Source organism: Mauremys reevesii, linkage group 23, assembly GCF_016161935.1.
Source record: "Mauremys reevesii isolate NIE-2019 linkage group 23, ASM1616193v1, whole genome shotgun sequence".
Classification (NCBI taxonomy): Eukaryota; Metazoa; Chordata; order Testudines; family Geoemydidae; genus Mauremys; species Mauremys reevesii.
The window spans coordinates 12,101,368-12,122,749 of NC_052645.1; the positions used below are offsets into that span (position 1 = coordinate 12,101,368).

Genomic DNA, 21,382 nt, shown 5'->3' on the forward strand with positions numbered 1-21,382 from the left:
TTTATCCACATTAAATTTCATTTGCCATTTTGTTGCCCAATCACTTAGTTTTGTGAGATCTTTTTGAAGTTCTTCACAATCTGCTTTGGTCTTAACTATCTTGAGTAGTTTAGTATCATCTGCAAACTTTGCCACCTCACTGTTTACCCCTTTCTCCAGATCATTTATGAATAAATTGAATAGGATTGGTCCTAGGACTGACCCTTGGGGAACACCACTAGTTACCCCTCTCCATTCTGAGAATTTACCATTAATTCCTATCCTTTGTTCCCTGTCCTTTAACCAGTTCTCAATCCATGAAAGGACCTTTCCTTTTATCCCATGACAGCTTAATTTACGTAAGAGCCTTTGGTGAGGGACCTTGTCAAAGGCTTTCTGGAAATCTAAGTACACTATGTCCACCGGATCCCCCTTGTCCACATGTTTGTTGACCCCTTCAAAGAACTCTAATAGATTAGTAAGACATGATTTCCCTTTACAGAAACCATGTTGACTATTGCTCAAGAGTTTATGTTTTTCTATGTGTCTGACAATTTTATTCTTTACTATTGTTTCAACTAATTTGCCCGGTACCGACATTAGACTTACCGGTCTGTAATTGCCGGGATCACCCCTAGAGCCAACCAAAACAACCACCAGGAAGATCCAGACCTTCATTAATAGCTGCCTCAGAAGGATTCTCCAGATCCGCTGGCCAGACACCATCAGTAACATCCACCTCTTGGAGAGGACTCGTCAACTCCCAGCAGACTTTGTAAATATTGGCGTTACATTAGCTAACTTCCAGTCATTGGGTACCGAAGCACATGGGCACCAGGCCAGCGTCATGCTGACAACTGCCTCCTCCCCACCCTCTCCCTGAGAGCCCTTGACCCAGCAACCCATGCGTGCAGAGTCACATGGCAGGGACAGGGAAGGGGAGATGCTCTGCTGAGGAGAACAGGGGGGCAGCACCTTTGCTCAGAGCCTCCCTGATGCCTCCCAAGGGCAGGGGTCCCGGGCCATCCCCCTAGAGGCAAGACAGGTCTCAGGGGCGGGTGACCCCCAGGATGATGGGGATGACCCCGTGGAGGGATGAGATGGAGCCCCAAGGCAGGGTTCCCATGTGATCGCCCTAGAGGCAAGGTGTGGGGGAAGGGTGGGCCCCCAGGGGGTGGCCCCCCCAAGGCAGGGTTCCCACATGATTACCCGAGGGGCAAGGTGCAGGGTGAGGGTGGCCCCCCAGGGGAGCTGCACCCCCCCAGGCAGGGTTCCCACATGATCGCCCTAGGGCAAGGTGGGGGGGTGAGGGTGCCCCCGGGGGAGCTGCACCCCCTGGCAGGGATCCCACGTGATCGCCCTAGGGGCAAGGTGGGGGTGGGGGTGCCCTCAGGGGAGCTGCACCCCCCCAGGCAGGGTTCCCACGTGATCGCCCTAGGGGCAAGGTGGGGGGTGAGGGTGCCCCCGGGGGAGCTGCACCCCCTGGCAGGGATCCCACGTGATCGCCCTAGGGGCAAGGTGGGGGTGGGGGTGCCCTCAGGGGAGCTGCACCCCCCCAGGCAGGGTTCCCACGTGATCGCCCTAGGGGCAAGGTGGGGGGTGAGCGTGGCCCCCCCAGGAGGTGCCCCCCCCGGCAGGGTTCCCACGTGATCGCCCTAGGGGCAAGGTGGGGGGTGAGGGTGGCCCCCCCAGGAGGTGCCCCCCCCGGCAGGGTTCCCACGTGATCGCCCTAGGGGCAAGGTGGGGGGTGAGGGTGGCCCCCGCACTGTGCACAGGGCCCGGGCTGGAGGGGGCCGCACCCCAGGGACCCGGCGCCTTTCGAGGAAGGGGGGGGGCACCACAGCCCCAGAGCGCAGCACTGCCGGCTTAGGCAGTAGACTGGAGTAAATGGTCCGCGGCCCCTTTAAGGAAGGCGGCGGCCGGAAGTGCTGGCGACCGAGTGCTGTCGCGAGCGCGCCTGCTGCGCATGCTCATTCCTCCCCTCCCCCAGCCCCTGACTCGGCCGTTCGGAGACGGTAAGGGACGGAGGGCGCCGCGCTACGGGAGCCGGGAGGGGCCAGGCCCGGACGCGGAGTGCGGGGGGGGGTTCGGCCGCAGGGGGAGGGGAAGCCCCAGAGCGCGCCGCCGCCGTACGTGCCGCCGCCGGGAGAGGGACGTCGCGCCGCCGCGGGGGGGGGGAAGGGGGGCTGAGTGGCTGCGTCCGCTCGGCGCTCGCCCGCCTGCCTGGGGCGGGAGGAGGGGAGGCCACACCCCCTCCCCAGGGGAGCCCCGCCCCTGGCCCCTGCGCGGGGGCACAGGAGGGCGGGGGGCGCTGGGCCCCGACCCCCGTGTGGGGCGGGGGGGCCTTGGGCCCTCCCCCCGGGGGTCTCATAGGCAAAGGGGGTTGGTGACCTCTGACCCCTCCCCTCCCCACCTTTTCAGGGGAAGAGGGCTGGTGACCTCTGACCCTTTCTGACCTTTGGGGGGGAGCTGGTGCCCTCTGGCACGTGCCCTCCCCACTCAGTTGTCCAAGGCCACAGGTGGCACGGGGAGTTTGTGCTGCCTGAGCCCTGCCCCACTAGCCGGGGGGGGTTGGTGGGGCAATCCTGAGAAAGCTCCTGCCCCCTTCTCTGTTACTACACAAGGTGGAGAGGAAATCTGGGGTGTGTACGGCCGGCCAATACCTTCTGCTCCTCCTTCCCAGCCAGCATGCCATAGAGTGCCTCCCCCCCCCCCCCAGCCCCGCTGACTAGGGGTCAGCGCAGCTCGGCCCTTTGGACACCTGACTCTGAAGGTGGCATCCCACTTTCTCCAGTCCCTATGGGATGATGGGGACACAGGGGTGGAGGGAGGGTCTCATGCTCTCTGAGTTCCTGACAGCCAGGTAAGGGGTTGTTACGGTGGAGGCTTGCCCCATCTGATCTTCAGTGTGAAGGTAGTTTTGGCGGACAGCCATGTGCCTGTTGTCTACTGGCCGTGCAGGTGTGAAGGGGGCTGGGCATCCTCAGACCACCTGTGTGTTTAGATTATTGAAGCCTTGGGGGAGGTAGGGGGTTGGGCCTTTTGAATCCCTGGTGGTTACACCAGACTGGAGAGTGAAAGGTATGTGTATAGTGGGTGAATGTAGCGCTCTGTTCATCCCAGACATGGGTGTTACCTTTAGGACCTTGACTACAGATGGATGAGTGGTGTTTCGCTGGGTGGGTTGAGTCCTGTGTTGTCCTGATGCTGAAAAGGTGACTGGTCTCATGTTCTGGGACCCTGACTGAGGATAAAAAGTGTGAGTATGTCCTCCCTACCCAGGACAGGTGAAGGACCTTGCACCATGTTATCTTAACAGCCAAAAAACGAAAGGAATGTGGGGTCTCACCCTCCAAAGCCTGACTACTGAAGGGTGAATATTTTAGGGCTTGTGCACCTCTATATGGAAGGGTGAAGGAGGAGACTTTTCTAATACTGTGACCTTGGCTGCAGTGGGATGTGTGAACACTTAATGAGGGAATGTTATGCTGAGTTTCATAAATCCAACCCTAGATGCCACTAAACATTGGACCCAAGAATATACAGCCTCTGATGTGTAGTAAGTGAACTACAGAGAGTTGTATTGTTCCCATGGGACCAAATCTGCCTGTGTTTCAGGCACACAAGTTGTGGGAGAACAGATGTCAGGTATAGGACTCTGCCATTCCTAGGGCATTTACAATGCTGAATGGGGACTGCAGATGCAGTTCAATTGTACATATGCAGAATGAGTCCAGAAGCAACTGAACTCCACCGTCTCAGGAGACTCCACAGCAGATTTGTCTGAACCCAAGTGACTCATCTTCCTGGTAACATCTGACACTAGGTGCTTTGATATGCTATGAAGCTCCCAGAGTTCCCTCTGACAGAGACTGCAGATCCTATTCCCCCTAGACACAAAAGCCAAGGAAATCTTGAAAACAAAGGAGAACTGATTTGATAGCTAGATCCTGCCATATTCTCCTTGAGCAATTCTGGGTTGTGCATCCCATGCAGCCATAACCTTACTGGGCCACATCATGTTTCTATTCCTTGCTTCCTTCTGGGTCGCTTCTCTGCCATGTTCTGATTGGTCCCAAAACACACTGCAAATCTGAACCAGGATAACTAGTCTAGCTGTCTGAAGCAGGGTCGTGTGCTTCTTTTTAGGTCAGCACATAAGCAAAGGTTTTCTTGGTAAGCTGTGCCTTACATTTGGTCCTAAACAGAATCAGGCTTAGACTCAGCCTGATCTCATCTGGCAAGGAATGCCACAGCTGGAGGTCTGCCACTGAGAACACTGCCTCCAGCAACCCAATAATGTAAACGTGGGTCTCTCTGTACGCATACATGGAGGCTATTCCAGATGGCAGGAGGTGAAGAGGAGAAGGCTCTCATGTCAAGGTCAGTGAGACTGGAGAAGAGCAGAGAGGAGGCCAGCTAGACAAGACGAGGTAGAGAAATAGACATGGTTTCTGAAACAGACTGGTGCAAATCTGTGGAGGGTTTTAAAACCAAGGAGAACAATCTTGAACTGGAGCCTGGATTACTTCAAACAAATTACATAACGTGTTATCCTCTCTCCATGCTTTTTAGGCAAGGATAATAAAAAAAAGCAATTAACTCCTCCGGTAATAAAATTACATATGTATTTTTCCATGTGAGCACTAGAGAATATTCCAGCAAAGCACAACAAATACTCAAGGTGCTTTCAGTAAACCACTCTAAAGACCTTTAGTCCCCTCCTCAACTCATCTTTGATGCTAGGATCACAGTCTTACATTTATGCTTGAATGCACTGGGGAAAGACCTGGCCGATGCATTTGTCTGGTAATAAAAGATTATGGCATCAGATTGCCTGCTAGGAATCTTGCAACTAAGGAAAGGAGGAAATTAGCCCCATCTTAGAAACCCGTCTCCCAGCACACTCATGTCTGCTGCCAAGACCAAGCATGTGGGTTAGTGCTGACGCTGACCTGGCTGGCACTGATTTTGCAATGTTTAGTCCTTAAACTACACTGTACAGGTAATTCCACTCTGCATTCTGTCTGCTGTTAAAATGTTTGTGAATATGGTACTGTGGGGTTCCGTGGTTTTTGTGTTTCACTGATACTAGATCTAAATGGTCTCAACTGCCTGCTCTGCAAGCTGAGAGGTACACTCTCTGGCTTATACTTGCCCATCATCAGAAGCCCAATATCCCCTTCTCTTTCATGGCAGCTGTTGCACTTCAGTTTGCTTCTGCAGCATGGAGTTTTATCAACAACTAGTGCTCCCCTTCACCTGCTCAGAGATTGAGAATCGTTCTTCTGTAAGCGTCTCAGCTCCCACTAGTCCAATATCATTTTGTTAACTGCGGCAGGACTGCTGGCGACAGTTGCTCGTCCATTTTGACACCATAGAGCATTCTTCTTCCCCTGAGACCAGGATAAATAGCTGCCTCTGCTTGTCTGCTACAGCACACTGGCCACCCAGCCCTTTGACTGCATGTGAGAAATGGCAAATGCCGAAGTGAGTGTCCCTGTGGGGGATGTGGTGGTTGTACCAAGCGAAGGAAATGAAGGGGAGAACCCGGAAGATACCAAAACCCAAGTGATACTACAGCTACAGCCAGTGCAGCAAGGGTGAGTGATCCTTGTAGCTTTGCCTATTCTAGAATATTGACACGCATGTGGGTGCACAGGTGTGGGAAGGGGGTATGTTTGCAATGTGGTTAATCTCATGTATGTGATCCAAGGCATGTCCGTTTTCAGCATGCTCTTTAAGGGGTACTTCTGAAAGGGTTATACTTTGATTGATTCTGTTCTGCAAGCCTTAGCGGAAAAGAGAAATTATAACTGATTAAAATGTTAACCTCTAACAATGACCTAAAATAGTTCACATCCATAATAAGGTAGTGACTTTAAGATTCAATATCTTGGGAATTCCCAAGCTAGAAGCAAGCCCTGGGCGTCTCAGAGGGAAGCTAAGAATCCCTCCCCTTTGCAATGGTTAGGAATTGCCATACTGGATCAGATTTGTGGTCAGATCTACTCCAGTATCCTGTGTAACAATGGCTAGTACCAAGTATTTCAGCAGAAGGTACAAGAAATCTCCATAATGAACAATTCCCAAATAGCCTGTCCTTAGGGGAAGCCTTTTTCTAACCCCAAGCAGAGATTGGTTTATGCCATGAATCATGATGGTCTATATCCATTGTTTTGTAATCCTATCCTGTGTAATTGGATTTTCTCATTAGCCATATATAGATGTCTGATCCTTTTTTGAATCCTGCTCAGCTCTCAGATTGAATGTCTTGTAGCCATGAGTTCCACAGGTTAATTTATGTTGTGTTTAAAATAAAAAGTTATAAAAGTTTTGCTTCTAGCCCTAATGGGTCATGAGATATTAGACCTTAAACTTGTCATTGTTTGAGGACTAAATACTGCTGCTTCTATTTTAGTTTGTTCTATTTGGGGTCACATACTGGGCCCACCACTATGGTATCTGAGCTTTGGGCCAGTGTAATTATAGGACAGGGAAATTCCACGTTCCCTAGTAGTTTGTTGGGTTTTTTTAATGGCTGCTCAGGGGTATGAATGTTAAAACAACGCCTGGGGAGATAGATTAATGAGCCGTATGCAGTTGAGCCAGGCAAAGGGGCATGATGAGTGCAGTTGATCACATGGAAACCATCACCTATGTGATAATGTAACTTTATCAACATACACAAACATCTGTTCCTGCTTTGGCATCCCCTACTGTGAAATATAATAAAGCCAGGGTGCTAAATGTTGGCAGTGTATTATGGTACCCGGCATTGGCAGTCTCTTTCTAGGGGTATATGACTTCCACCAGTTACATGCCTTTTAATCAATAAATATATTGCAAAACACATTTGTTCAACATGAACTGGGATTTTACGTGCATAAAACTCATAACATGAAAAGTGCAGATTTATAAACAAGTAACTCTGTCCCTTTGCCTGTCGGCATGACAACTGAATCTTTCAGTCTGTGATCACAAGGATATACAGTGATGCAAAATGCCACATGTGTATATCTGAGGTGGTAGGCAAAGTTGCAGTACAAATGTAAAGCAGAGAATTTACAGTTTTACTGGTGGAGCAGTGTGGGGGTGGGGAGCGTAGCATTGGTAACAGCTATGCATGTTTCAATCCCTGGTGACTATTACTCAGTTTTTATATCTGAATTGCCCCCTCCCCTTTTCCCTTCCCGCCCTCCCCCCCCCCGAAAAAAAGTTTGTAAAACAAAAGATTTTGTCCCAAAGGGACAAGTAAGCAAAAAATGAAATGAGGTTTTTAACCCTGTGTTATGAATCTTAATTTTTCCGTGATTTATATAGTTTGTTTATCGATGGACACTTTTACAACAGGATTTACGAAGAGGGCTCTGAGACCAGTGCCGCTGTGGTGGCTGTAGAAACACATACCATACACAAACTAGAAGAAGGGATTGGTAAGTTTCTCTTTGGTGTGGGCATAAACATGTCTCCTGCAGAATTACTTACAGTTTGGTTTGCACCTTTAATACACTGGGATTCTCTCACTACTGGGATCGACAGTTGGGGATGTTGTTTCCCCAGGACGTGGAGTGCATTGTCTTGGGGTGTTCCCACCTGGATCACCAGTGCTAGGACACTAGGACTCTAGATACTGGGGGTGAAATCCTGGCTCCAGTGAAGTCAATGGCAAAACTTGCATTGGTTTCAGTGGAGCCAGGAATTCACCTTGGAGGCCTTCTTGATACACAGGTGCTAGCGTCTGTGTACCAGAACGGCAGTTGTACGGTGTTTGTGTGAGCAGGGAATCCAGCAGGAACTGTTTGAGCATCCACGCCAGTCCCTGTCAAACAGCTGGCTTCTTGCTTTGTATGGATTGATACAGGTTAGGGTTACATAGAATGAGCTGAGCATGCTGGCTCTGCAGTGCTCCCTGCCAGCCCACGGAGCAAGAGCCTAGAGGGAAGTTCTTTCAGAATCACACAGTGGATCTTGACTCTAGTATTCTGCCCCTTCTCTGTGTGTGGATCTCCCATTGACGTTAGTAGAAGATCAGCACCTGCACGGAACAGGCTTTTGGAGCAGAGACCCACTGCTTAGACACTAGAGCAGAACATTCTCCTATGTCTTAAATTTAAACTGAGATTTCCCACGTGACAGGATGTCGTTCTACTTACTGACCCTTGGTGACCTTTCTTAGTGCTTGCGTTGGATGCATTTTGCTAGCATTGGTGATCACTTCAAAAAGATTCTGCTAAAGAAAAACGTAGATATTGGGTGTTGCCATTTAGAAGGAAGTCACCTGCTGCAAGAAAATGGACCCTTTAGCTGCAATGGCTTTATGGGGCTGGGAAGGATAAGAGGGGTATTGCTGAATTAGAAAGTGTCCTACTCGCGAAACTGGACGTTTACACTTCTGCCTTTGTGGTTTCAGCTCCCAGTAATGAAAATCTCATGTTATCCATGCTTCTGCCTGCAGACCCCAGCACCATTGAAACCAACGAGGAAATTGAGATTGCCTACCCCATCACCTGTGGGGAGAGCAAAGCCATTCTCCTCTGGAAGAAGTTTGTCTGTCCAGGAATTAATGTCAAGTGCGTCAAGGTAACTTGTTTGCTATAGAGTAGCCCGATTTCCTTTGCAGATCCCCTCTCTGAAGCTGGGACTGTGGCAGGTCATCTTCTTTCTTCCAGTGTACTTTTTTTCCCCCTCTCTCTCTCTCTCAATTTCATCTGTCTCTCCACACTGGAGTTTGTTAAATTTGCTTAGGCAGCATGCAGGACCACAAACATGGGCCTTGGTTTTGTCTCTGTCAGAGGCAAGACTATGAGCAGATTTTCAGGGAGAATCTCAGGGTGGAGGGTTCTCAGCCCCATTTTCTTTCTGAGTCGCTATTGATCCCTGTTTAAAGTCCTGCTTTTTCTTTTCTTCCATCACACTCCCTTAGAGCCATGTTGTGATGGTTTCTAGGGGTGCGCAGGACTGTGTGTGTGAGAGAGACTTGCTGGTGCTTAACTGGACATCAGCTCCTTGATACCAAGAGTCTGTTAGCTGCCCAAACAATCTCCTCAGGCTCTGCCAGCCATCACTTTGCCTTGCAGGTTAACAATAGGTGTATCTGAGCCCCTCTGAAACCATGTCCTATAGTATCCAGCCCCTGCCTATGGATACTCACAGAAAATACCAGGTAATCTGGCCCTTGAGGAACAGGGCTCACACCAGTTTGATTCAGCTGCGGATCAGCTCCAATATAACATCACAGCACTGCTGTCGGGTCCCCCAGCTGGCAATGTGATAAGCTATTGAGGTTAATGCCAGTGTGCGCGTCTGTAAGTTCACGCAAGTCCTGCAGGCCAGAAACGCTGAGTGCAGAGCTTCTTGGTTCCTGCAGCTGATGTGCACTTTGTGGCTTCAGTGTTTTACTGCTTGGCTTTTAGGAGGGCATGTCTCAATTATTGGTGGGAGGTAAAGTTGAGGGTATTTCCCAAGTAAAATGCTCACGTCACACGGATGGTGGGGTGTCATTTGACACATAGAGCTAATTCAGCCTAGTGTAAATCAGATGTGTGCATCACTTTAAACTGCCATGTATTTAATTAAGGGAGTTAAAGGATTAGAAGTATGATTTAAGGGTGGCAAAAAGGGTAATTTTTTAAAACGTTTTAAAGCACTCATCACTTTTTATAACTAGGAGAATGAAGGAATTAATGGAAGCAGGTGAGAAGATGGGCCAAAAGTCAAACAAACGATTAAATCGGGTTTTATTTACACTGACCATTTTAGTGTTTTAATTTGCATGTTGAATAGATACCTTAATTTTAAAGAGAGGCAAGTCCTCTGATTCCAGTCTCTGAATCCAGATCCAGGTTGGCTTGGATCTTTATTACAGGTAGATCCAAGTCTAAATATTCTTGAACTTGGGGTGTAAACTTTTCCAAAGTTCCAGGTGTTTAGGTTTGTTGTTCTGATACAGGCCACTACAGATTGAGATTTCTGCTGCAAACTCAGATCTAAACCTATATCTGCATCTGAAGTTTGTTTATGGAGCTTTGGTTGTGGTTCATCTCTCAAATATATTGTTAGTTATTAACCCAATGCTGCGTCATTGAATTCAGTGGTAGCACTTTCAGTGACTTCAGTGGGAGCAAGGACAGGCCTTATTACCATACAGCATATGCCAAACCGAATTCTTTGTTGCACGCAACCCAGAAAAGCCAGTGAGTTAGCCCAAGGTGTATGTCAGCGCAAAATATGACCGACATCTGAGTTCTCTGATTTTGGTATGAAAGGTTATGTTGTTCAATCTCGCAGAGGAAGGTCTAACATGATCCAATGGCTGGAAGTTGAAGCTAGACAAATTCATAGTGGAAATAAGGTGTAAATGTTTAACAGTGAGGGTAATTAGCTAGTGGAGCAATTTACCAAAGGTCATGGTGGATTCTTCATCACTGTCAATTTTTTAAAATCAAGATTGGATGTTTTTCTAAAAGCTCTGCTCTAGGAATTATTTTGGGGAAGTTCTATGGCCTGCGTTAGACAGGAAGTCAAACTAGATGATCACATTGGTCCATTCTGGCCATGGAATCTGTGAATCTATGAGTAAATGGGAGCAACTACCACTGGCTTCAAAGGTAATTGGACCTGTTTATGGTAGGAATATTGTTCATGGACTGTAAAACTACCTTTAAGGCAGCAAAAAAAGAAAGTGCTAAAGTGCTGCTTTGGGCTTTTTGGCCACCCTGCTGAAAAAAAATCAGACATCCCTCCTAAATGTGCTGGATTTTCTTCTACGTTTGTATCAAATCACATGCTTCAGGGTGTAAAATGATCTCCAGGAAGGGGTTCAGGAAGGAACCGCTCCCAATAGCCACCCACTGTTGCATTGCCGGTTACGTACATTATTGGGAGGTGGCGGTCTCCTTCAGCTGAAGCTACTGCTAGAGACAGGATATTGGGCTAGAAGAACTGACCAATGGCTTCTGGTTGTGGAGTGTCCTAATGTAAAGTAACGTTCCCTCCTGGTTTTGTTGATCTGTCCTTCTGCCTGGCTGAATTCTTTGTTGTTGTTGTTGTTGTTGTTTTTTAGTTTAATGACCAATTGATCAGCCCTAAGCACTTTGTTCACTTGGCTGGCAAGTCTACCCTGAAGGACTGGAAGAGAGCCATTCGCCTTGGAGGAATCATGTTGAGGTATGACTGTGCACCATGGTAGCCAGCTTCAGCACTTCCTCAGTGCAGCGACAGAATCCTATGCAGACATTTCATCTGCCTCTGTGTCTTCAATACATGCCAGTCAAATCTCTTATCAAGAAAAAGTGGATGGAACAGCAAATCACTTTTAATATGGATGGCCAGCAGCTTGCAGGACCTTTAGGGTGAAATCCTGGCCCCACTTGAAGTCAATGGGAGTTTTGTCACTGGCACCAGGATTTCACCTTACGTCCCAGAGATTATGTGGTGAACATATACAGGTAGGGTTGTATGGTATTTAATGGGGTATAAGGATACTGTCACAGGGCCAGAACCATGAACACAAAGTTGGGGAATGGAGAAATGAGGGGCACTGTTTTTCAGTTAAGATCTTCTGGGGGAGTCATGGGTTTCTTGATCTTCCTCCTCCCCATGCAGTCATAGCTGTTCCTCTGACCTCTCTCTGCCCCTCTGAGATCCAAGCTGAGTTCATTGCATAGTTCTCTCCCCATTCTGTGCACAGGAAGATGATGGACTCTGGGCAAATCGACTTCTACCAGCACGACAAGGTTTGCACCAACACCTGTCGAAGCACCAAATTTGATCTCCTGATCAGCAGTGCCAGAGCACCGGTGCCAGGGCAACAGACAAGTGTGGTGCAGACGCCCACATCAGCTGATGGTAGGGGACAAAGCCAGCTAGAAATGCTGTGTGTTACCCTGTAGCACTTCGCTCCTCCTCCTGTTCCCTGAGACTGTCCAGTTGTCTCTGTTTGTTTTCTGTGTGCAGTGTCCTAATGCAGTGCACCACCACCTTTCCATTTAGCAGTCCCACATCTCAGATTACTTTTTACTTGCACCCAAGGTGTTTCAAAAGATTCCTGGGAGGGGTGAAGCTTCCTGTTGCATCGGCTGGAAGTGGGGATCAGTGGGATCTAGCAATGAACTGTACATGGGGTGGGGAGCAGCCAGCAATGCACTGGTGGTGCTTTGGGACCCAACGGAAAACTGCTGGTAACTGACCTCTTGGCAATCTCTGTTCTAAAGTACTTGGGTGTGGAACACAAAACAGCTCATGAAAAAACAGTTGAAAGACACCTGCTTGCAGTGGTTTTCCTGACGCGTGTCCTATTTGCAGGCCTAGTAGAGGGTCACGTGAAAGGGAGTATATTGGATTTCTGGTGGGTTTTTTTACTCTGAAAAATAAACAAATGGAATATTAAAACCCCAGCCAGCCGGGATCTGGCTCCCACTTCTACCTCTGGCAGCGTATTTCCACCTGCAGCCTTACCAGTTTGCCCAGTTTTCCACATGCTGTAGTTGGTAACCCTACAGCTTGGCGTTTGGTACCATTTACATACATGATGCATGGCTTCTGCAGTGGTGCTGCCGTTTCAGGCTGCTACTCAGAATAAAAATGAAAAACAAAGTGCTTCCAAGTTTAATGTTGTTTAGAAAGTCAACGAAGCAATTACTCTGGGTGGAGACTTTGAATGACCAATAGCATTTTAACTATGAATGCTGAAATAAGGCTGATCAAATCTCATACTTCGGGACATAAGCCAATCTTTTGCAGAGGTCAGGAAGGAGATTGCCTCCCCTTGTACATTATCATAAAATTGGTTAGGTTACTTTCCTCTAAGTCTGAAGTGACAGCTAGTGTGTGAGGTATGATGCCAGTCGGGATAGACCAGTGCTCTGATCTGATATGGACAGTCCTATGTTCCCAATGTGACAAGGCAGGGAAATGACCAACCAATTTGCTCCTTAAGTTCCCTTAAGTTTATTCCGTTCCCTTCTGCTACTTTTACACCAGGATGGATCTCTGTTTAACTCTTTGGAGAGGGAGCGGTTTTCCATCCACAAACCCTAGTGCATTTCATAGATATGGTTCCATTGACGACAAGCAACATCTGCTTTTTGCTAGTTTGGTTTATAGATACAAATAGCCTGACAGAGAGTGAAAAACACTGGGGGAGTGGAAAGTAAAACTGCTGATTGGAGCGTGAAATTCCTGGTGCTGTCGAGAGAGCTGAAGCCTCCTCTTCTGGATCCTTTTGCAGGGAGCATCACCCAAATCGCATTGTCGGAGGAGAGCATGGAGGAGGGGATTGAATGGAACTCTGCTCTGACGGCTGCTGTCACCATGGCCACTGAGGAGGGCATCAAGAAGGACACAGAGGAGATTTCGGGTAAGTTCATACTGTCTTTAAGCTAGTCTCTGCCACCTGTCCACATTTTCTGAGTGAATTTAAGGCTGATGAAAGGTTCCAGATTTACTGCCTGGGAGACTAATGTCCTCAGAACAGGTATGACATAGGCAGCAGTAGTGCAAGTTTCCCCTCTCCCCTGCAAACACACCTGGTGCCCCCAACTGTAAGTAAGGGTGAGTTCAGTCTCTTAAGCCCATTCAGTCCTTGGCCTCTCTGCTGAGATGACTAAGCAGGTCAGTTAGTGCCTGTTACGATATGGTGACTCTTTATGAAATAGACACCAGCCTATCAGGAACTGGGCAGAGACCACCCACTCATTTTCCACAGGCCAGTGAACAACTTCACATTCAGTCCCTATTGGCCATGGCTGGATTCAAACTACTGACCTAGAGGCAAAGCCCTCCATAGCTTATTACCAGTTCTCTGAGCCATCCACTTTCTCCCAGCACTATTGTTACAGGTGCTTCACTGGCCCTCTTCATACCTGTCCAGAAGCTTTGGCAGAGTTCCCCAGGCCAGCAGGTGAAGACCTAGACTCTGTATCTTGTGCAGACAGGCAGAGGTAGTGAAGTACTGCTCTTAAAGTCGTAAGCTGTATGAAAGACCTCACTAGTGATGTTTACTTCCCAGATCCATTTTTTTTTGTTTGTTTCTGTTTTTTGCATGTCATGTCCGCCCTGATGGCCAGATTAGAAGCCGGCTTCCAAAGTTACTGCTGCATGACAGCGCGCTGCTCTTGGAACGGTTTTAATGTAGCCTTGCGGGAAAATGCCAAATGCTTGTACGTGTCGAATTCTTCTCCCTCCTGTCTCTTCCTGTGCCAGAGGACACGCTGATGTTCTGGAAAGGAATAGCCGACGTGGGGCTGATGGAAGAGGTCGTCTGCAACATCCAGAAAGAGATAGAAGAGGTGCTGAAAGGTGTCCAGCAGAGGCTCGGCCAATCTCCCTTCCAGATCACAGGTGGGTGGGAGGCCAGCAGCCTCTGTGTTGATATTAAAGGATTACTGAAAAAGGGGCTATAGTCAGAGACAGGAAGGGAAAATTGGCCCTTGCCTACTCACAAAATCCTCTCCTGGCATCAAATCCTCTTTTTACTTACACCCATGTTTTGTTTTGGTCTTTTTTCATTTACCTTTGGGCAGATGGATGACAGTTTCAGAAAATCGTATGTTATAGAAAAACTTGTGCAACCTTCACTATTGCTGGAGCGCTAATGACACTGCCAACATTATGGGCAGAAAAATTGTAGGGGGTGGTCTAACAGCATATTTGCATATACAGATGATGCTATAATTTGCAGCTATTCAGAGCTGCTTGAGCGATGGGTCTTTGTTTTATTTATTTTGATATGAATAGAGTTTTTCCATCATTGGATGTCCATGGGGGTGGGAATGCCCTCCCCAGCCAGCACCCCTGGAATTGCACTCTGGAAAAATTAAGAACTTTTAACAGACAGCACTAGAGGATTTTAGGCATAAATAAATAAATCTCACCTGTCTGGCTCCTTGACTGGAAGCTCAGGCTGTCTAAGGAATTTTAAGCACTCACATGTGGGGTTTCCTTGCAGATGCTGCAGTCCTGAATAATGTGGCCCACACTTTTGGCTTGATGGACACAGTCAAGAAAGTTTTGGACAACAGGAAAAGCCAAACAGAGCAGGGAGAAGAGCAGTTTCTTTATACTTTAGCAGGTATGGTCAATGCCTGGGAAATTCTTTGTTAGTGAAACCTGGTGTCCCATCACAGCTCTCTAGAGCTGATGTGACTCATGCGCTTTCCTATTTGACATTGAACAAATGCAAAGCAATATGTTACTCCCTTTATTTAAAACCTAAATTTGCCTTTTTTTCCATACACCAGCACGCAACTGGTGTATTATCCTGTGTCACTGCAAATTATTGACATACTACATCATGAAACACATGTACTTGAATCTCCATCCATTCTAGGGATCAGGTAGGAATCCCCCAAAGTCCCTTGTGTAGCAATGAACCGTTGGCCAGGATGTTAGGGAGTGTGTAGTATTAGGTATGCCCTCTGCTGAGGGAAGGATGCTGGACTTCTGATCTGCTCCACTATGGCTGATGCTTCCTCTTCTTATTTTCAGTTATATCCCCCAAAGATCCTTATCTGAGCTCTGTTTGTGCTGGAGACCCAGCTTCGGGAGTGGCCTCGGGACTCCCAGTCTCTGCGACAGCTCATGAATGCCATCCATCCTGAGATGGCACCCAACCGAGCTCAGGAGATGGCACTCGCTGCCGCGGTCTCTCCTAGCTGGAACAGGCATGTGCAGCAATGGCACCCATCTTCTCAGCAGTGAAAACAAGACTGTGAGCAGATAAGTAGAGGTAGATAACTACTCCAGAATGAGGAGACAGGGGGAATCCCAAGGACCTTGGTCCTTAATTCTCCATTGTGTTGCACCTTGTGCAGCCATTTACACAAATGCAGTGTGGGTGTAAAAAGCTACCAGATCAGAAAGGCAGTGTTCTGCCTCCACTCTGCACAGGTGTGAATGGTTGCTGAAGCTGCAGGGCCATAGTCAGTCCGGCCCCAGTCTTGAACAAAGTTTTGTCCGAAGTGGATTGAGGAGAAACACCTGATTGGACATCTGAGATGCCTCGCTGCAAAATAAATAATATGTGGCACCAGATGTTGCTGATTCTATGGAGTCCCTTTTAGTATCTCCCTCTGTTTTCAGTGACTCAAGATTTATCTGAATATGCTGCATTGTGATTCTTCTTGCAGACCTGGAACGCCAGCTGGAGGAGCAGAAGAAGCTCGCCAGAGATCAGAAGATAAAGTCTCAGACGATCCAGAACGTGGTGCTGATGCCAGTCAGTGCTCCAAAACCCCCTAAGAGACCTCGTCTGCAGCGCCCGGCCTCAGCCACAGTCTTGAGTTCTTCCACCCCCGTCCAGCAGCCTCAGTTCACAGTCATCTCACCCATTGCCATTGCCCCTATGGGACAGCAGTTCTCAGTGGGCAACATTCCAGTGGCAACCATCAGCCAGGGATCCAGCCCAGTGACTCTCCACACCTTGCCATCCTCACAGCTCTTCCGATATGCCACCGTGGTGTCTTCCTCCAAGTCCAGTTCATCTGACACTGTAACCCTTCATCCGTCCTCGAGCTTGGCCCTGCTGAGCTCAGCTGCTATGCAGGACAGCGGTGGCCTGGCTAACGTGGCCACAGTGGTGAACCCTGTGGAACTGGTGGCCATGGAGTCTGGCCTGACCTCTACCATCCAAGCTGTTGAGGGCACCTCAGAAGATGGACAGACCATCATAGAGATAGACCCAGCACCAGATCCTGAAGCAGAGACTGAGGAATCGGAGGGCAAAGCTGTGATTCTGGAAACTGAGCTGAGGACAGAGGAGAAAGTGATGGCAGAGGTTGAGGACCATCAGCACCAGGTGCACAATGTAGAGATTGTTGTCTTGGAGGATTAGCAAGGAAGGCAAATCTCATTGGTGGGATGGGTTGTTGGTTTCTTTTTTTTTTTTTTTTTTTGGTAAAACTTTTTTATTTTGACAGTCATCCTGTTCATTGCCGTGGATCTTTTTCATTTTTACAGTCCAAAAACGGAAAAAGCTGGAGAAACACAGAGAGGCCCAAGAAAAGGCTCCATCTCCATGGAGTGATGGACAAAATCAACTGTTTCTGCAGGGAGGAAGGAGTGATTCTGCAGACCAGAAGGGGACATCACCTCTCCTTCCTGAGAGCACACTGTGATACAGTCCATATTCTCGTTTTTGCCCAGGCCTGGTCATTGCTAGGACTATTTTATTTGAGAAAGACTCTCTGACCAGTAACTGGAGCATTGATCTTACTGCTGGAAGGGGTTGATTATTGCTTTGCGGGAAACAGGTACCTCATTTTTATTTTTTCCCAGGGAAGGGAATTCTGTCCAACTCCTCATTATCAACTATGCTGGTATTTTGCTTTTGGCAAGGAAACAGCAACCCTGACTGTAGCGTTCATTGTCCCCTTTCCCACACCCTGTGGTTTTTGTTGTTTGTTTTGTTTTTTTTTTGCTTTGCTCTCCCTTCCCCTTTCCAGATCTGCTGGCTGCTAAAGTGCTTAAGCTGCTTTTGGGTTCTGTCACCCAAATCCTGCTTCTTCCCTTCCTGGCCTTCTCCCTCCCAGGCATTGTAAGTTTTTTTGCCGCAGGACACTGTTACAAGACACTGCTCGCTTAAGCCTGGTGCCTAAAGGAGAAGAATCAACCCACTGGTAAAAACACAGCCCTCCCTTTAGCATAGCGCTGACCTCCTGGATGTATAAAGCGTGTGTTGTGCTGTTGCTTCCTGGGAGAGCTGGACTCCACGGGGCAGGAGCCCATCTGTTTATGCCGCACGCTGGAAACTGTATTTGCTAGTTGCTACATGTTGGTGTGTGAGTTTTTTCTTTTTTTCCCTTAATCTATTTGCAGGATTAGAACAGGCATATTATTTTAGCGTTGTGACTGCCTCAGCATTCCCCCCCCCCGCCACTTCTTTAGTGGGGGGGCTCTTTTGTTTCTTTGTGGGGCGAGGAAGGGAAGGAGGGAAACTATTTTTAGTTTAACTGTTGAATTGTGGGGAATTGGGAGGGCTGGGGGAAATCTGCTTGGTTGAAATATATTAAGCAAAACAGTAACAACAGAAATAGACCCGGAGTGGGAGGAGGAGGAGGTGTGTGGTTATTTTATTTTTAATTTTTTTTTTGCATTAAAAGGAAAAATCTAAATGCATCTAGATTATTAATGGGAAGGACGACCGGTGAATTTGTTGTTTGTATTTTAATAGCACCTCAATTCAGATCGGGGCCCTGTTTTGCCAGGCACTGCGCCTCCTGCACATAGGAAATAGTCCATGAATATAGCACTTACACTGTAAACAACGGAAGGGAGAAAGGAAATATTATTTATTAAGAGACAGACATTAAAGGCCTGATTTTCCACTCGACTGTAGCTTGTCAGTGGGCAAAGGGGGTGTATGATGCTACCATTCTGGGTTGGTAGCTTTTTATACCCACTTTGCACGGATATAAATAACGCAAGGTGCAAGGCAGGGAGAATGGGCCCTTTGACTTGCTCCTGTTTGCACAGGTGTTCTTAGGAAGAGCTGGTAATTGAACCAGGGCTTTGGAGCGGAGCCCGGAGCTGGAGCGTGGAGCAGCTCTGGAGCAGTGGAGCAGCAGGTTTTTGCCTGGAGTGGGATCAGAGCCGGAGCACAGCTCCAAAGCCCTGAATTGAACCCACATCTCTTGAGTGCCAGACCACAGCTTTAACCACCAGATCATCTTGTCACAGTTTCAGGGTTAACCCCGCCCCTCCGCCCCTGGGGTCTTAAAGGTTTCAGGCTTCCCAGCTATTACCTCTCTTGGGCAGAGATCCAGTCTCTCTTCCTCCATATCTGGGGGTTTAGGCTTGAAGTCGGTCTGCACTTCTCTGTGTTTTCCCCAGCAGTAGTGCTGACCAGGGTCCAGGGCCTGTGATTAATCTTTCCCCAGGGGCTACAACAGTGTATACCAGTTAATAGCCAGCCTTCACAAAACCAAATACATTTATTCTGAGGGAGAAAGAATTGCAGAAAAAACATATAAAAAAGCCCAAAAGTTCCTAACCACATGCTAAAATCTCACCAGAGCTCACCGATCTGTTTATTGGGCTCTAGCCAGCAAAGTCCTTCCAATCCTTCTGCAAGATGATAGAATCATAGAATATCAGGGTTGGAAGGGACCTCAGGAGGTATCTAGTCCAACCCCCTGCTCAAAGCAGGACCAGTCCCCAACTAAATCATCCCAGCCAGGGCTTTGTCAAGCCTGACCTTAAAAACCTCCAAGGAAGGAGATTCTACCACCTCCCTAGGAAACCCATTCCAGTGCTTCACCACCCTCCTAGTGAAACAGTTTTCCCTAATATCCAACCTAAACCTCCCCCACCGCAACTTGAGACCATTACTCCTTGTTCTGTCATCTGGTACCACTGAGAACAGCCGAGCTCCATCCTCTTTCAGGTTGTTGAAAGCAGCTATCAAATCCCTCCTCATTCTTCTCTTCTCCAGGCTAAATGATCCCAGTTCCCTCAGCCTCTCCTCATAAGTTACGTGCTGCAGCCCCCTAATAATTTTTGTTGCCCTCCACTGGACTCTTTCCAATTTTTCCACATCCTTCTTGTAGCGTGGGGCCCAAAATTGGACACATTGCTCCAGATGAGGCCCCACCAATGCCGAATAGAAGGGAATGATCACGTCCCTCGATCTGCTGGCAATGCCCCTACTTATACAGCCCAAAATGCCATTAGCCTTCTTGGCAACAAGGGCACACTGCTGACTCATATCCAGCTTCTTGTCCACTGTAACCCCTAGGTCTGCAGAACTGCTGCCTAGCCAGTTGGTCCCTAGTCTGTAGCAGTGCATGGGATTCTTCCGTCCTAAGTGCAAGATGTGCCCCTCCTCCCCCCCCGACAAAAGCTCCTTTCCGTTTTCTGAATAAAAAATAAGGTCCTGTTGTGCCACTTTAAACTCAGCCTTATTATACCAAAAGCCCTTCCTTTGTCTGTTGTCCTCTGGAAACCCCACTTTTAACCAGTCCATACAAACTACCCCAGAGCATGGTTGTTCTCTGCAGTTATGTACAGTTGCAGCTACTAGCCTTAATCAGCCTCCCATCACCAGTTTTTAGTTCCTGGAGGAACCATGGGAACCCCTCACTCCCATCCATACAATTCCTGGCCCACAGTGATGCATCAAAAGCCCACAGGTAAGCATTAAAAAGACAACTTGAAGAGAGAGATAGATGTTGTGGGTAGCCTGGAAGATTACAATAGGATCCTAGGAGCAATGAGAGGGAAATCAGGGGTGGAATCTGCTCAACATCTTAGCTGTCTGTGAAAAAATGCAAGTAGTATGGGGAATAAACAGGAAGAACTGGAAGTTTTAGTACATATGCTAAATTGTGACTTAATTGGCATCACAGAACTTGGTGGGATAAGTCTCATGACTGGAAGATTGGTATAGAGCTGTAGAGTTTGATCAGGAAGCACAAGCAATGAGAAAGGAAGGAGGTGTTGCATTACACATCAAAATATCTGCATTTGTTCTGAGGTCCAGAAGGAGGTGGGAGGCAGACCAATTAAAAGTCTCTAGGTAAAGATAAGAGATTAAAAAAATATAGGGATGACCACATGGTAGGGGTCTACTACAGACCATCAAATCAGGAAGACAAGGAAGTGGATGAGGAATTTCTAGAACAAATATCAGAAATATCCAAAACACAAGACCTGGTGGTAATGGAGAACTTTAACTACCCAGACATCTGTTGGAAAAAAATAATACCACAAAACACAAAATTTCCAATAAGTTATTGGAATGCATTCGGGACAACTTTTTGTTTCTGAAAATGGAGGAAGTCACCAGGGACACAGCCATTTTAGACTCGATTCGAGGAAGGAATTGGTAGCAAATCTGAAGGTGGAAGGTAATTTGGGTGAAAGTGATCATGAAATGACAGATTTCATGATTCTAAGGAAAGGAAGGAGTGAGAGCTACAGAATAAGGGCCATAAACTTAGGGAAAGGAGAGCTAATAACTGATGACATCAAGAAGGCTGAGGCATTTAATGTCTATTTTGCTTCAGTCTTATTTGAAAAAATTAATGGTGACCAGATACTCAATAAATATTAACAACAAGGGGGAAGGAATGCAAGCCAACATAGGGAAAGAACAGGTTAAAAATATTGAGATAAGTTAAATGTATTAAAGTAAACAGGTCCTGGTGAAATCAATTCTAGGGTACTTCAGGAACTAGCTGAAGCCATCTTGGAACCATTAGCAATTATCTTTGAGAACTCTTGGAGGACAGATGAGGTCCCAGAGGACTAGAGAAGGGCAAACATAGAACCTATCTTTAAAAAAGGGGAACTAAGAGAACCTGGGGAATCGTAGACCAGTCAGCCTAAGTTCAATACCTGGACACATACTGGAACAAACTATTAATCAATTTGTAAGAACCTAGGGGGATAATGGAGTTATAAG

General features: G+C 47.7%; 1 protein-coding gene across 11 annotated transcripts; it reads left to right on the plus strand.

Annotated features, from left to right (window-relative positions):
- The first annotated feature begins 1,958 nt into the window (after nucleotides 1-1,958).
- GMEB1 (glucocorticoid modulatory element binding protein 1) lies at nucleotides 1,959-17,750 on the plus strand. Of its 11 annotated transcripts, none has more exons than XM_039511780.1 (11): nucleotides 1,959-1,994; nucleotides 5,418-5,582; nucleotides 7,303-7,415; nucleotides 8,438-8,562; nucleotides 11,045-11,148; nucleotides 11,672-11,829; nucleotides 13,211-13,339; nucleotides 14,185-14,322; nucleotides 14,930-15,052; nucleotides 16,110-16,777; nucleotides 16,939-17,750. In XM_039511780.1, the coding sequence occupies exons 2-11, from the start codon at nucleotides 5,455-5,457 to the stop codon at nucleotides 17,167-17,169; spliced, it is 1,917 nt and encodes a 638-aa protein (XP_039367714.1). In that variant the 5' UTR covers nucleotides 1,959-1,994; nucleotides 5,418-5,454; the 3' UTR covers nucleotides 17,170-17,750. The 11 variants fall into 11 exon arrangements, with proteins under 11 accessions (XP_039367714.1, XP_039367711.1, XP_039367715.1 ...); XM_039511777.1 differs by having other exon boundaries at nucleotides 1,977-1,994; nucleotides 4,129-5,582; XM_039511781.1 differs by lacking the exon at nucleotides 1,959-1,994 and adding an exon at nucleotides 2,603-2,621.
- The last annotated feature ends 3,632 nt before the right edge of the window (nucleotides 17,751-21,382 follow it).